The sequence below is a fragment of the Leptosomus discolor genome, chromosome 25, assembly GCF_034619465.1.
Source record: "Leptosomus discolor isolate bLepDis1 chromosome 25, bLepDis1.hap2, whole genome shotgun sequence".
Taxonomy (NCBI): domain Eukaryota; kingdom Metazoa; phylum Chordata; class Aves; order Leptosomiformes; family Leptosomidae; genus Leptosomus; species Leptosomus discolor.
In genome coordinates this window covers 3,220,529-3,235,571 of record NC_141415.1, presented here as the reverse complement: position 1 = coordinate 3,235,571, position 15,043 = coordinate 3,220,529, and the positions used below count along the sequence as shown (strand labels likewise).

The 15,043-nt window shown below is 45.1% G+C and overlaps 1 protein-coding gene across 1 annotated transcript in view; it reads right to left on the bottom strand.

Moving 5' to 3' along the window:
• MYO1D (myosin ID) overlaps positions 1-15,043 on the bottom strand; it is a 165,000-nt gene that overhangs the window by 55,746 nt on the left and 94,211 nt on the right. Inside the window, exons 20-21 of the mRNA XM_086477799.1 lie at positions 8,005-8,118; positions 2,774-2,928 (exon numbers count right to left, since the gene is read on the bottom strand). Of these exons, the coding sequence (XP_086333925.1) occupies positions 2,774-2,928; positions 8,005-8,118 (269 nt within the window). The remainder of the gene's footprint in view (positions 1-2,773; positions 2,929-8,004; positions 8,119-15,043) is intronic.

Below are 15,043 nucleotides of genomic sequence, written 5' to 3'. Positions count from 1 at the left end.
TTACAGCTCATAGAAGCATCACGTTAGTTTTACACAATATAAATACTGATTTGTGACCACAACCTGAAAGTGAGAAAACTCCTGCCAGGAATAATCCTTAAAAGATGCAGTTTCAGGTAGATTTTCATGGGCAAAGGGAAAAGACGTGAACTTGGGCAACACATTCCCAAATTTGAAGCCTTTATGCCCAAGAACAGGAACGGTGTCACTTCTCCAAAAGCAGCTGCCAGCATACAGTGTCTGAGGACATCACCTTTAAACCTTTTCTAAAATGTCTAAACTATCTCTTCCTGAAAACCTCCAAAATTCCCAACACAAGATGTGTCAGCTTTGAAGTCCCCAGTCGAAAGATTTTGGAAAAAAAATAAAACCTGAAACAAAGCATCTGAATTAGAAGGTTTAGGCACAGATGTCACCACCAGCCTCCTCCTGATCTTTCCTACACACCGATGCAGAATGGCACAGGATTTTACATGATTTTATTACACAAGTGTTGCAGCATCACTACCTGCTACGCTACCCACAACCAAGGGCAGCCGTGCAACCTCACCCCGGCTGAAGCCCGTAACCGGGGTTTCAGGACTGCTATCCAGGTGGCTGGACACGCTTTGTACGTTCAGAGAGGACATAAGTGAGACACTTAAGAGGACATAAGAGAAGACACTTAGGCGGGATCCCCCTGTAACCCAAGGAAGCTGCTCCCCACGTCCCAGGTGGAGCACGGCTCTGAAGTCCTGTTACGGGGTCAGCCAGCGATTGAACTTTCAGGCTCAAGATTTTACTGCTGGATCCACTTTCTTTTCACAGCAACCACCTTCTGACGGGCAGGACAGAGAAACCTGACACTTGCCGTGAGGCCCATGGTGACTTTCAGCTAATCCCGTTTAACGAGGAATTCCCAAAGTGCCTCTCAAGCAAGGGGTCAGCTAATCCCATTCACTGACAGGATTTTTTTACTCTTAGAAAATGGAAAGTGGCTGAAAACAAGAGTATTTCCTTTTATTTTGATTTACTAATATTGCTTTGAAGAGGGAAACCATGACATTTGGTTATTTGGAAAATTAAATGTGAGCTGTTCCTGTACATTATCGTTAAACCAGTAACTTTCATTAGATGTTGGAGATAAAGAGGCTTTTAGACCAGCTCTCCCATTCAACCAGCTGTGCTGAGATTTGTCATTTGAAGCAGTAAAAAAATGCTAATATTGTAGTAAGTGAAGATTAAATAGCATATAAGAGTATTGCACTGGCATTCTTCTACGGACAGTAACTACGCAAAAACTAATTCTTTTTAAAAGATATAAATGTCATTGTGGATCAGTATAAGAAATTGAAAATCAATAGTTTATATCCTTATAGGAAAAGCGCAATATTTTGGACTGATGGCCACACAACATCCTGTGTTAAAATGAAGAACACATGCCTCCCACTGAGCTATACTGGCTACGTGACCAAAAGGACCAGGTACTTTGTAGTCACATCTGAGCAAAAGGAACAGCCAACCAGGGCAGTCTGAACACAGAACACACAGGATCTCAAGTGTAACCAACGGTTTCACAGCTCTTCCCAACATTAGAGACTTGCTAAGGCACTGAGGAGCATCAGCTCTCTGAAGAAGATGTCACCTGTGTTCAAAACACACCAGACATGAAACAGCTCCAGCTACTTCACAGGATTCCCGAAACGAAGTGTGTTGCTTTACAATACCCAGAATCACCTGAGCCTTCAAGAGCAGCTACCTTTGAAATTAAACTCCATCTAGGTAAATGCAAAACCTGAATGTTTTCAGTTGCTTTTCAGCACCGAATTTCTCAGAACAAGCTATGCCGATGCTGAGAATTCATTTCAAATTAACTTAGCACCTACCCCCAGCAGTACAGACAGCAGTGAACTTTACACTGCAGTGGTGAGAAATGGCTAAACCAGCACACTCTTCTGGAATTAATGAAAAAAATGACCTAATGTAACCTAAATTCACTCCCATTGTCCTGCCACTTGTAGCTCTGTATGAATATTTACCTATCGAGACTCCTTTTCATGGGTCACAAATGGAGCGTGATATTGTGAACGGCAAAAGCCAAGAGACGCCGATTAACATCAGTCCTCATGAGAATCTGTGCCGGTGGAGCAAGGGAACAATTCTGAAGGTCTGTTCACTCCAGACACCACTTTAGATCTAGAGAGTTACTTGTACATGATGCCTGCAATGCAGTCACTGCCGCCACGCTTGTCTGGACAGTCCTGAACTTGCTGTATGGTATAAAGGTGATTATTGCTACAAGAAGTTCAATGCAAGATAACCACTGAAGTGTTCAGTTCACCAAGAAAACCGCTTTTACACATTGATTTACAAGAGAGACAATTTTCAGGAAACAGAGATGACATTTTACAGCTCAAGCAATAAATCATCTACGGATACCGGGGGCAGGTGGAGCAATCTAAGAAACAAATAGCTATATCTTAATTTTACATGTTGAGAGTTTGACTGTAAGAAGCATTCAGGAGACATTGTGACAGGTTCAAAATGCATCTTCAGTGATATTTGTCTCCAAACTCCTGTGCTCTAACAAACACGTACAGGGAAGGCAGAAGGGGCAAACAAAGTGTTGTAGCTAAAAACCACGTCCCAAAAACGCAAGGAAAAAATGGCGCCCTAGTAATACAGTGAAGTAACACAGACAAAGCTCAAGACTAGCATCAAAATGACACTAGGGGAAGTTTCTGATTTGGCACGCTAGACTGAGGTTTCCACAAAATCCGTCCCCAACACTGACCTCTTGAAGTGGCTTGCCAGGACTCCCACCAGCTCCCCAATCCTGCTGTCGTTAGAGGGCTCTTTACTGAAGAGACAGACAATGAGATCCTTGTTGTCTTTCGTGTGGAAGACCACGAGCTGGTCCTTTCCATTGGAGACACTCAACCCTATCAACTGTGAAGAGAAAACAAGAACAATGTCTTATATGTTGGCAGATCTTTGCTCAAAGCTCGCCAGGCTAGTTCTTTCCTCTCCAGGATGCCACGCTCGCTCTCAACTTCTACCTCTACCAGAGAGCTCAGGGCCCTGGTGGTGTGCAGGTCCTCAGCACTCCTCCCACACGCTGCAAAAGTCAAGGTGAAACAACCGTGGTTTTTTGGAAGTCAAAGTCTCACAGGTGTGAGGAAAAGTTACCGGCTAGAGGGGGTTCACTCTGAGCAACTCTCGCCAGAAGCAGCACCGTCCCTGCAGTGCCCTTCTGCCTCGCCAGCACCACCCGCCACCGAGTGCCCCAGGCGCAGCTCTAACCGCCGGAGCTTGCCTTCCCACAGATCTCACGCTGGATGACACCGCGTCGCTCCGTGGCAGAGCCACAAGCCTGCTTTTTTTTTTAATTTTATTTTATTTTCCTTTTCAAAGGAAACCAACAATAATCACGAGTCTGGGCAACAGCCATCTTCAAACTCACACGCAGCACTGGGAACGCAACGACACGCAGATAATGTAAGAATGAAGTTTACTGAAAGCCCAAACATCCTGATGAAGAATATAATTTGCAAACCCCGCAAAGCCACGATTCCAGTACGTAGGCACGGATTAAGGTTTGTTGTTCTGACAAATATAAAAAGGTGTGTGAGTTTTGGTTTGGGTTTTTGGGTTGGTGGGGTTTTTTTGTCTGTTAAGTAACTGCTACTTGGCACATTAAAAGCTTTGACCTCATCATCTCACAAAGCAAAAGCAGGAAATTTTTAGCAGCGGCAGTCTGGGTACACAGGCTATTCAGATGAGTATTAGAAAAAGCAAAAAACGAACCTCTGCTTAGATGGCAAAAGAAACATCAAGAGGCAAGTACATTTAATTAACTGGTGCTAAAAAAACAAGAGAGAGAAAGGCACAAGAATGATGAGCACAGGGAGAGAACAGAGCAGACCTTCCCTGACCACTAAAGGACTACATGACTCCTTTGAGTCATCCAGAGATTTGCAGAGAGAAGCCACATTCTCCTAAAAGTGAGAGGCACCGCTACACCATTTTGTGGAAATGAAAGTCTCATTATTCCCTCCTTAAAGAAAAAAGCCTCTGTGTAACCCCACTGCCTGCGTTGGAGAGGATATTAGCAGAAATGGAGCTGGAGACTACTCACTCCTTTCCGAAGCATGAATCATATTCAGAAACAGTCTGGATCTGTATGTTTGCTTTAGCAGTCACAACGTATTATTTCCAAGAAAGCTGTTCCAGCTCTGGATGTCTAACACATCCCAGCCAGCAGCATCGTCCCAGAAAAGCATGCCACAACCAACACGAGCAGTGCGACGTGTGCCCTATTTTCTGCATAAAACACTACCCAAGTTTAGAATCACTCATATTTTGTTGGCTTATTATCACAGTGCAACAGCCTGAACTACTGCACTTGCTGATATTTTAAACGCTGAGCAGAGACCTCCTGCTACCACTTCCATAATACACCCCACACAGGTGGAGTTTATTCCATACTCTTCATGCTATTTTGAGGTTATGAAGTATTTTAAAAACCAGCTACACTTCAGGCGCTGACATTAACAGCTGCCTGGGTTTATAGTGTTCCTTAAAATTAATTTGCATGCTTAAATAACACCCTGTGAGCACAATAGCACCACAGGGACTACCGCCATCAAGGTTTTATATGTGCACTGAGTGTGAAAGATGAACAAGTTGAAATCTCTGGATTTGAAAAGCCTATTTAAACATTAATTATTCAACAGAACCATGCTAGACATCCAAGAGCCCTTCAAAATCTTCCTATCTCACCCCTCCCCATAAGACTATCTGAAAATGAATATAGCACAAAAGAAATCATTTCAGAGAAAGTGCTTATCTCAGTATTTACAAACAGTAAAATTAGCTCTGCTTGAAGATCAGGGAAATTCTCAGCATCCACAGAACGTCCTTTATTGTATTCACCACTGTACTGGGAAAGGTGGTTGCAAGATCCTTTCTGCTGCTCAATCACCTTTTAATTCCTTCCTGTCATTATCTGTTTATTTTCTCTCCAGGTAAGAACAAAAAGGTAATTTTTATTGGTACTTCTGAGACAACCACTAGAATGCTTGCACACAGAAAATCCCCCAAAGTAGCACCTCAATCCAGCGAAATGTTACTGCTTTGTCATCATTTGCACAGAATCACAGATTCCTCAGGCGGGACACGGAACGACAGGACGCAGAGCCCGTGCCCCCAGCAGGCACACAGTCCAGGCTACACTCAAACCACTTCTGTGTAAGCACAGCCAAAGGAGATGGGGAAATGTGGCGCGATTTCTTCAGCTGAAAACAAGTTTATGGTTGTAACAGACATCAGCTGACTGTCTCCAATGAGATTTCCATGGAAACACCATCCCTGAGGATGCTGCCGTGGGGATGGGGCGCTTCTGAAATGCTGACAGGAGCGGCACAGCTAACAGGCAGACGGATTTCAGCTGGGTTCACCTTTACACATCGGGAGGACAATCCATCTTCCCCAGCGAACGAATGCGCGTCCTTCTCGTAGGACGTATTCGATACACCGACGTACAACAAGGCTGGTGCAATTATACCCATTCCCTTCCCAAAAATCCTCATATCAGTTTAAACAATTGTTTTTTCCCCAAAAGGGAAGGAATCTGCATCGCCAATTGGCTGCTTACACCACCTCCCTGTACACACCCCACACGAGAAGGGATCAGGCACGCACGAAAACGAGAGAGGCGCAAGGCAGCCCAAGAGGTGAGAGACAGCACACGCACCCGGATCATTTAGTGACAAATATAAAACACAGCTACGAAAGGAAAACACAACTGCATCACGGCACTTCCCATTAGCAGGAGTTCAACTAATGAAATCCTGGCAAAAGAAACACAAGTATTTCGTGTGATATATATGGACCAAATAAATTTCCAAACTCTCTGCCCCTCTCCCCCCTTCCTGCAGTGCAGAGAGGGGTCAGCAGTAAATCAGCAGGGTCAGCGAGCACGCCCAAGCTCCGTGATGCAATGTACCTGCAGATTTTCTACTGTCGCCCAGGACCACCGTGCAGGAGAAGCAAGTAAAAGGAGAGGTTGCGGCCAACAGAGCAGAAATTTATCACTACAGAATTTACCAAAGATAGTTTTAATCAAATTTCCACCCTGGAATATTATTTTGACACCTGTACGAGTCAGTGAAGGGTCTTTTGGACCCATCCCTCCTGTGCAATGTGCTCCAGGAGCCCTTCACAGTTGCTCAGGTGAAGGAAACTGTTCGGCCAAGAAGCCTTGTGGTAGGTTGCTAAAGGGGCTAATTGCAGATCTACAAATAAAGCTGATTTATATCTATGGAAATTTAAGTATTCTAAGAGCAAGATACCCATGTGCACAGACCATTAACTGCTTTGGCGCCAGAGGAGATGCAAAGCAGACAGCCTGCGCTACAGCACTCTGTATGAATGGATATTCTATTTTAGACCTATGTGCTTGGTGAGAAAACAATAATTACTAACATTTCTAAGTAACAGATATTCTATAGCTAATGTAAAATTGTATCAGACTTGCTCAGCTCCTTTCATTTTTAAGGCATTAAGGATTTCAGAGGAAAACGTTCAGGCTACCACCACAGCGGTCTGGTCTCGTGCTGTTACGTAAATGTACAAGCTCCACCTTCAAACCCACGGACACACAGGGCAAGCAGACATTTTTCTAAAGCTGTGATAAATACAGATTTATCTATAATTACTAATACAGTAAGCGAATTGCAGTGGCCTAACCATTTTGTATAAGATAAGAGCGCAGCAAACTAACAGTGAGAAATCGTGATGGACAAAATTCCACCTTGTCCACCTGAGTTCACCTTGACACTTCACAAAAAAAAAAAACAAACCACCCGTCCTGGAAAAACACTCCTCTTGAGAGTCTCTATGCATTTGAACAAGTTGGTTTGCACAAGCAAGAGTCAGCTGTTTAGCAGCGAAATCTGCTGACGACTCCATTTTGCACAATTAAGAGATAATGTCAGTAGAAGAGAACATCGCCTGAGGAAAATGACCTGCAGCTGCGACCTCCCCGGCAGCGGTGTCCTCTCCAAACAAGAGCCACTGACGTGCAGACACTGCTTTGCTACAGCCAGTACTCTTCCTAGGCACCCAAACAAGGCAGAGGAGCACCTTGCTCCACACACACACGCTGCGGTGGGTGGTCAGGGCCCAGCCCGGGTGGATGACCGGCTGGTCAGGAGGTTAGGAGAGGGCCTATAAAACCCACGGGACGGATGCGGTCTGAGCTAATCATTCACTCCACATTTGCAGATTCGATTTCCCCCAGTCCCATCTCTGCTCTTTCAGCAATGAGGGGCCGTCAGATTTATTATTTCTCCAAAGGCAAACGTCCCAACAAATTTGTGCCCGGCATTTCCAAGCAACCCAGCCAGGTTCTGTAGGTTTAAGATAACCGTAGTGGTGTTACCTCAGGCTGAGGAAAACAAGCAAGCAGTTGAATCCACATTCCAGGATGCTGAAGAGATGTTTTCCCCCATCCCCCTTCCCACCAGTGATAATCTGCTGCTTTGTCACTGGCAGCTAAACTCTGCTACCCCGAAGGCCAGATACCTCACTACAATTCCAAATTTAGCTTTGATAAGATTTACATTAAACATGACCAAATATAAAAAAAAAAAAGTTCAAACACAACACGAAGGATCAAACAAACCCCCAGAGCATAAGCTGCTGTGAAATGCTAACCCCCTTACAGGGCCAAGATCTTGCAATGCACAGCAAATAAAAAACGGAATGGAAGAATGAGCAGAAAAGAGCATGATAAACAGTTTGGGGTTTAGCTTTTATTTTATACACTGGAATTAAAAGCAAACATGATACATCAGTGTTGTAGATAACTGCACTATAACTGTTTTAAGGACATTAAATATATTAAAAATTGTAAACCAAGGTCTTTTTCCATTTTATGGATATGAAAATGGAGCTAAACAGTAGATGCACTGCCCATGACTGAGAGAGCCTGAGATGAGATTCCCCAGTCCTTGTACTTACGTTATAGAGGGGGATGGTCTTCATCACTTTGTACTGCTTCATAGGGTCCATCTTATAAAGGTGTCGATCAGTAATGAAGATTGCTCTGTCCTCCACCTTATTAAAGCGATTGACCTGTAAAGAAGCAAATTTTCAGTCCCACTAATCACTGCAAGAACATGCAGAATAAAACTCTGTGGCAGTAAATAGGCAAACCTCATGTAGCAAACACGCAAACCTCACCTACCAAATACACAAACCTCACCTAGCGCTTAAACAGATCATCTCCACAGATTGTGAAACAGTGAAAAGGGAAGATGGTCCCTGTAATCCCATTTTACAAAGAAACGCAGTCTCGGAGAAGCAACATTCCCAGAATTATCCAGCAGGGCTGAGGCAACCTGGGAAAGTCCACGGCTTCAATCAAATCCAGGACAGATGCTTTCCCCCAGCAGCCTTAGCCTGCACCCCTGTCCCCTCGCAGATGGCCGCTGTTCCACCATTACATATGTGCCTTGGTCACCCCAAAAGCACGATGCAGAACACCCGCCCTGCTGAGCCAAACAGGGTGTCACCACGGCTCGTGACAGTCCAGACCGGAGGCATTTGAAAGCAGATGCTTTGGCCCATCCTAAATGTGAGCAGGTCCCATTTCCCTCTTTGAAAACACCCGTGCCTTGGACATAGGTGTCCTAGGTTACAGTGTAAAATGTGCCAAAAGGAAAAAAAAGTATTCTATGACCATCTTCAGGAGCTGTTGAGACCAGGTGGGGCGGTGCTCCCTGCCTCCCCCCTCTGGACTATCTCCTGTTCATGGGCACAACAACTCCTGGACTATCTCCTGTTCATGGCCCATCAAGGAACTGCCTCACGACTCCCCATCCCATGGTGAGATGCTCCGCCCGGGGGAAAGAAGGAGCCAAGCAGTCCATGCCAAAAAAACCCTGAGATCTCGAACACCCTAGCAGCCTTCTTCCACTGGATTCCCAGAGGAGTTTTCCCCCCCACTGGAGTTCCAGAGGACAAGAGCTACCTACCTACCACTGGACCTTCGGAGGAAGACCAGACTCTTTTACCTGATTGCTGCTTCCACAGAACTACACCCATCGCTTCAGGAGGACTGCAGCCAGCATCTTATCGGACTGCTACTGCCACCCTAACAGGGGGTCAGGTTGTATTCCTGACTCTGTCAGTGTAAACCAGTGGATTGTTTGTTTTTCCCTGCCTTGTGTTATATATATATATATATATTAGTAAAGAACTGTTATTCCTATTCCCCATATCTTTGCCTGAAGGCCCGTTCATTTCAAAATTATAATAATTTGGAGGGAAGGGGGTTGCACTTTCCATTTCAAGGGAGGCTCCTGCCTTCCTCCGCAGACACCTGTCTTTCAAACCAAGACAATAGGTAAGCAGCTTGCCCAAGAAGTGGAAAATACGGACAACCACCCTTCCCCTGCCCACGAGTGGACGTGTCAGCTGAGCACGGGCACGCTCCACCGGTTTTGCTGAAGTTGTCCCACTCTGCGAGGAGGAAGAAGAGACCGAATGGGCCAGAGGGAGCCCGGAACAGCCAAGCCTGTACGCAGGGACCTACACAACCAGCTGGTGGGAGGAAGGAGAGGTTGTTTCTTGGCAAGCAGAAGACCCAAGCTGAAGTGCTCTGAGGCTGCAAGGGGTGTTGAACACAACCCTCTTCCTTCCTAAGCAAGGGAGGCAAAGCAAGAGCACAACCAGCCTGGTGTAAAGACCCTGACACTGAGAACAACGTCCTGATGTCCCTTCCAGGCGGTCCTAACCCCGCACCCTGAGCTAGCTCTGGAGCTCAGCAGCCCTGTCAGTTCACTAACCCGACAACAATCTGCCCTTTTTGTCAGCTTAGCGAGGGAAGGGCACAACAAGCATCAGAGCCACTGCAAAGGAGAGGGTGAGGCTCTGGGTAGCGATAAACAGGGGAAGAAAACAGGACGGCTCTGCTCAGCAGCAGCAAGCTGTGAGATCAGCTCAGCTCCCGGACCGAGTACAGCAGAATCTTCTATAGAGGCTGACATCGCTCGAGCCATGTTTTAACTTGACTTTGTGTTCCGTGAAGGACAGGGTGTTCAGGGCAAGGATGTCTAAGGATCCTCAAAAGCAATTCTTTGACCAGGAGCTTGCTGCCCAGCTATGCTGTCTAGGGCTATTCTGGGAACACGGAGAGCAGAGCTACAGCAGCCAGCAAACTTCTGGACCAAACAAGAGAGCACCCAGAGGCATCTGTGCACCTCTAAGGTTAACTGACACTGAGTGAGATTTTTGGTCAATTTGGGTTTTGTTAAATGTGTACCCTTCTCAGTTATTTCCAATCTGGACTCCGGTCTCCACACTCCCCCTCCACTCCTACAAGGTACTTACTACTAAGAACTTCATAGTTCATTTCAAACAACTTTAATACCAGCTTCCAAAAAGGGGCAAAGTGTTTTAATCTTCACATGAGTGTACCCTCTGACAAAGGCAGGGTACAGAGGAGATGGAGCTAGGCTTCTCCAAGTACAGCAAAAGGACAAGAGGCAACGGGCAGAAGATGCAGCGGCAGAAAGTCCAACTGGACAAAAGGGGAAAAACATCCTCCCCAGGAGGGTGGCAGCCCTGGGACAGGGCTCAGAGAGGCTGCGTAACCCTCATCCTCGGGGATTTTCAGAACTCAGCTGACCGCAAGCCTGAGCAACTTCATCTAACTCTGAAGTCAGCCCTGCTTGGAGCCAGAGGTTGGACCACAGACCTCCAGAGGTCCCTTCCCACCTAAATCACGCTGATTTCATCAGCCCGTGTGATACCAAGAAAATAGACTTCACAGTGTCTGAAATATTCCGACAGTTTCTAGCAGTTTGGCAAACACAGCTTAGTGTTGCCATTGGGAAACATTAATTTCTTAGTATCTTAGTGTCGCCGCTGGGCTCTACAGTTGTAAATTTAAGACCAATTATAGAGACGTGCCATAATTCAGTGAAGAACCATTAGTTGCCTGCTGAGGCAAACCACTATATTATAACCTGTAATCTCACTGGCAGTCACCAGCAGCAGAGATTATCTGTATATATACGTCCCAACCATCACAGAGTAATCTTAGGCACACTCAAGAAGTTGGTTCACTTTAATTTGAACTCAAAATATTATCCACCTGGGATACTACCTGCATAACCAGGCACTCAGTGATTGGGAAAATAAGCTCCATCTTGTAGAGTAGTTTTGGCTTTTTTCTGTGGATCAACCCTAAAACCTTTTTTTTAAAAAAAAAACCAAAACCAAAACCATACCAATTATACATGAGAGTTCTGACAAGGTAAAGATCAGCTGGTGGAAGACAGCAGTATGTGAACCCCCCAGCAAGTACCGTTGAAAAGAGCCAAGTGCACAGCCCCACAACCCAGCACTGTGCTGCAGTTCACACATCCCGTTTCTATGCAGGAAGAGCAGTGGAAAAACAGATTATTTAAGCACCAGCAAATGATGCAAAGTAATGACACGGCCCAGCAGCAAGCCATGTATAGTGGCCACATAATTGTATAATTTCTCTTAATTCTAGGTATTCTGATGTTCTGAATTCATGACTATATTTGGCCACCAATCATACCTCCAGCAACAGCATCCCTCCAGCACCTGACAAATGAAATCACCAAAACTGCTGTCAAATGCCACATAAGCACCTCTGGAAAACTGTGGTAAAATTACACAACCGTTTGTTAAAAATGCACTGATTCAAAAGGTACGAGATACTAAATGTTGTACGTTCCCAACATCTGATCTGGGGAAGATCCAGGAAGACTGAAGCTAATAAACCACTATTCCACCCCTAATGGAATTAGTGTGATTATTTACAAAAAACAGAAGTGGGAGCATCATGTTACGGCAGAAAACAAAATTATAACCTCTCCAGAGAAGTGTTTTATACCCTGGGATCACGCCTTTGTTCATATCTCCTTTCTAAACACAGATCAGTTCAATTCCCCCCATCCCACTGCAACTCATCACAAATGTTCTTCCAGCCTGCTGGGAACGTTAGGGGGTTTTCACGGAGGAAACACTCATCTCACTAACATTACAATTCATTTGTCCAGGAAATCTACACCGAAGAAGAATGTTTGATGCCATCTAGACTTTCAGATGCCCCAAGCAGCCGGGTACTAAATAGTCACAAGTCAAGATACAAAGTTTTGTCAAAAGTAACGAAGAAAGTAGGACACAAAGTAGAAATTATTTTTCACCAAGGCAAAACGAGTCATCAGTGTATCACAGTCACAGAGATATTTATTAATCAACTGAGAAGGGCAGACAAGGGCGAGATGTGATGAGGGGGATGAACATAAATAGGATTTTCCTTGGTGAAGTCAGGAGACAACTGGAGAACTTAAACATTCTCAGTCAATAGGCAGCAGAGTGACAAAGTTCAGAGCAGATAAAGGCAAAAAATGCAAATTGAAGAGCTGTATGACAGCTTTAAATTAACCAACTCAGGAAAAGTAACTTGAAGATGATTTTAGACAGCTTTGGATAGATCTTGGCTCAAACATGGGAGGCAGCTGAAAACAAGCAAGGTGTCAGCGTGCGGTACAGACTGGCCTGGGGAATAGTGTCCTGGGTGCCACGGTCTCGCTGGGAACAGCTGTGAAGCACCGGGATGGTGAACGTGAAGGAGACTCTAATGGTTCAGAGAAGGTGAAGAACATGATGGAGGGCCTGGAAAATCTCACAGGGAGAGATGCTGAATAATTGGGATTATTTTAGGAAGCGGATGAATGGGAGAAGAAAAAAAAAAAAAAAAAAAAAAAAAGGCTACGAAACACTGAATGGCCCAGAGAAAGTAGGTTAGGAGTGCCTGGTGCTACACGTCGAGTTGTTTGAGCAGAGTAGCACAGGCTCCTCAAACTGAAATTCAGCTGTGCAGCTCACAGCACACCCTGCCCCGTGTCTTGGGAGTTTAAGGAAAGGCTTCTCCAGCCTGTTAGGCTGTGATCTGCCCCACACAGACCTCAGAGCTGACGCTGTAAGGCCACGGTTCCCAAACACGTCTTTTTGATTCATTTTAATGTTTTTTAAAGTCTCTGACAACACCATGTGACCCGGCTTGCTGCTACCATCTCCCACCACAACCTGTCCATGCTCACCTCCAGCAAAGACGGCCCTGAGCTGCCCCGCCAGAGCCGCCCCCCCAGACAGCAGGCACGGGCAGCACGCCCGGCTTTCGCAGGGCAATGTCACGTTGTAGCAGTTCTACGAGCCTGTTTGAAATTCTGCTTCCTTCTTGTGGTCACCCACTGGTTTTAGTGGCCACACTGAACAATAAATTCAGCTGAACAGCTAAAGAGATGTACCGAAGGGGAAGTCCAGCAGCTTCTCTGACCCGAGAAGCAAATTCTCACTGCTCTCCAACTCGTGTCCTTTCCAACTCTTTCCAAGCAATCGCTTTGCTCCAGGTGCCTCGTGCATCTATGGCATATTTATGTACACAACGTGCGCTGCGTTTTTAGAAGTACACTGTCACACTGGGAAGCATGCACAGAAGAGATTCAGACGAATGCCAGCACCATTGCAAATGCCACTATTCTTCTGATTTTGTAGGAGTAAAGACAGGCCTTATGTTCTCAGATACAGCTTATACCCTCCCCGAGAGCAGCCCTTCCTAGCATTGTGTTCTCTGCACCTTCTGGGCATTTTTTATTTATATCTTTGTTGATCCAAATGCGAATCAGTCTTAATTTAGCTTCTTGACTATGGGGAAAAACGAAGGTCGAGCCTATAGCAGAAAATCTCCAAATGTGCTTCTCAGGTCTCTGCCAGGGGCCTCGAGACATGGCAGGGCACTGGGCTTTGGCAGAGATGGTGCTCTCAAGGGAGCTTGGTGCCACAAATGACAAGGCAGAAAGTGGGAAGAAAAGCCTTATTCTATTAAAAAAAAAAAAAAAAGAAAAGAAAAGAAAAAGAAAAACTGTTGTTTCCTAGGTGATACAACAAAATCTGATGGCATGCATGAAATATGCATTTGGTTTCCCAAGGCAAAAAACTTGAAAATTTCCTTTGAAAAATGCAGAGCACCACAATGCTCAGAAAAGATGTGTTTTGCCATAGGCAGAAATGACCTGCTTCTACCTACACCTCCTGTGAGAAAGCAAGCACATGTGCCTCCCATCAGCGAGACTTCAAAGCCTCTTCACAGACCTTCTATAAAAAGAGCTATGAAAGCTCTGGTCCAAACAGATTCACCCGTTATTATTCATCTCAAGCTGTTGAAATTAAGACCCCACGCACTCAGGCTAAAGAAAACTTCACCAGCAGTTATCAATACTTCAAGAGCAGTTCCCTGGCTGGTGAGAGTTGGTATTACTTCACTAGAACTATGTCAATCATCAGCTAAAAAAATCTGTCTCCAAGAATTCAATGGTTAGCAAATATCTTGCAGGTCATAAGACGTGTTCTGTGCGTAAACATTTTAAAATACACGAACTCTAGGCTTGACTTGTATCTCTTCGAGCTGCCCAGTACATATTAGTTTAATTTCCTTGAAAAGAAAATAAAAGAAGTGTATTAAACTGCAAATACCTGAAAATTCTAAAAAGCAGACACCTAACAGTGCTGTTGAGTCAGGAACTACTTCACACACGGTATGATGGTTCCACACCTTCCTGAAAGCCGCAGAGGAAGTCTGATGCTGCTCCAGAAATAAACTGTTCACCTCAGCTCACCGAAGCCCCTCTTGTTACCAGCAACACCCTCCTGCCTGCCGAAGGGACCAGCAGTAACAGCGCATTTTTTGCTCAACAATCCTCAAATAAGCTGAATCATGAAAACACAGAACGGATGAACTTGAACAACCTCATTCTGTGGACTGACGCTTTGTTAAAGATTATTATTTAAGGGAAGGAACGAAATCACCTGATAATTACATTTTCATTTCTATAACTCTCTCTTCAGCTAAAGCTTTGTGTGAACTAAATTTCCGCTGAGAACAAAGGGCCAATTTGCAAATCCACGACAAACCACATTTAGCATAAGAAATTTAACAAACTTCCCTGCAGTGAAAGTC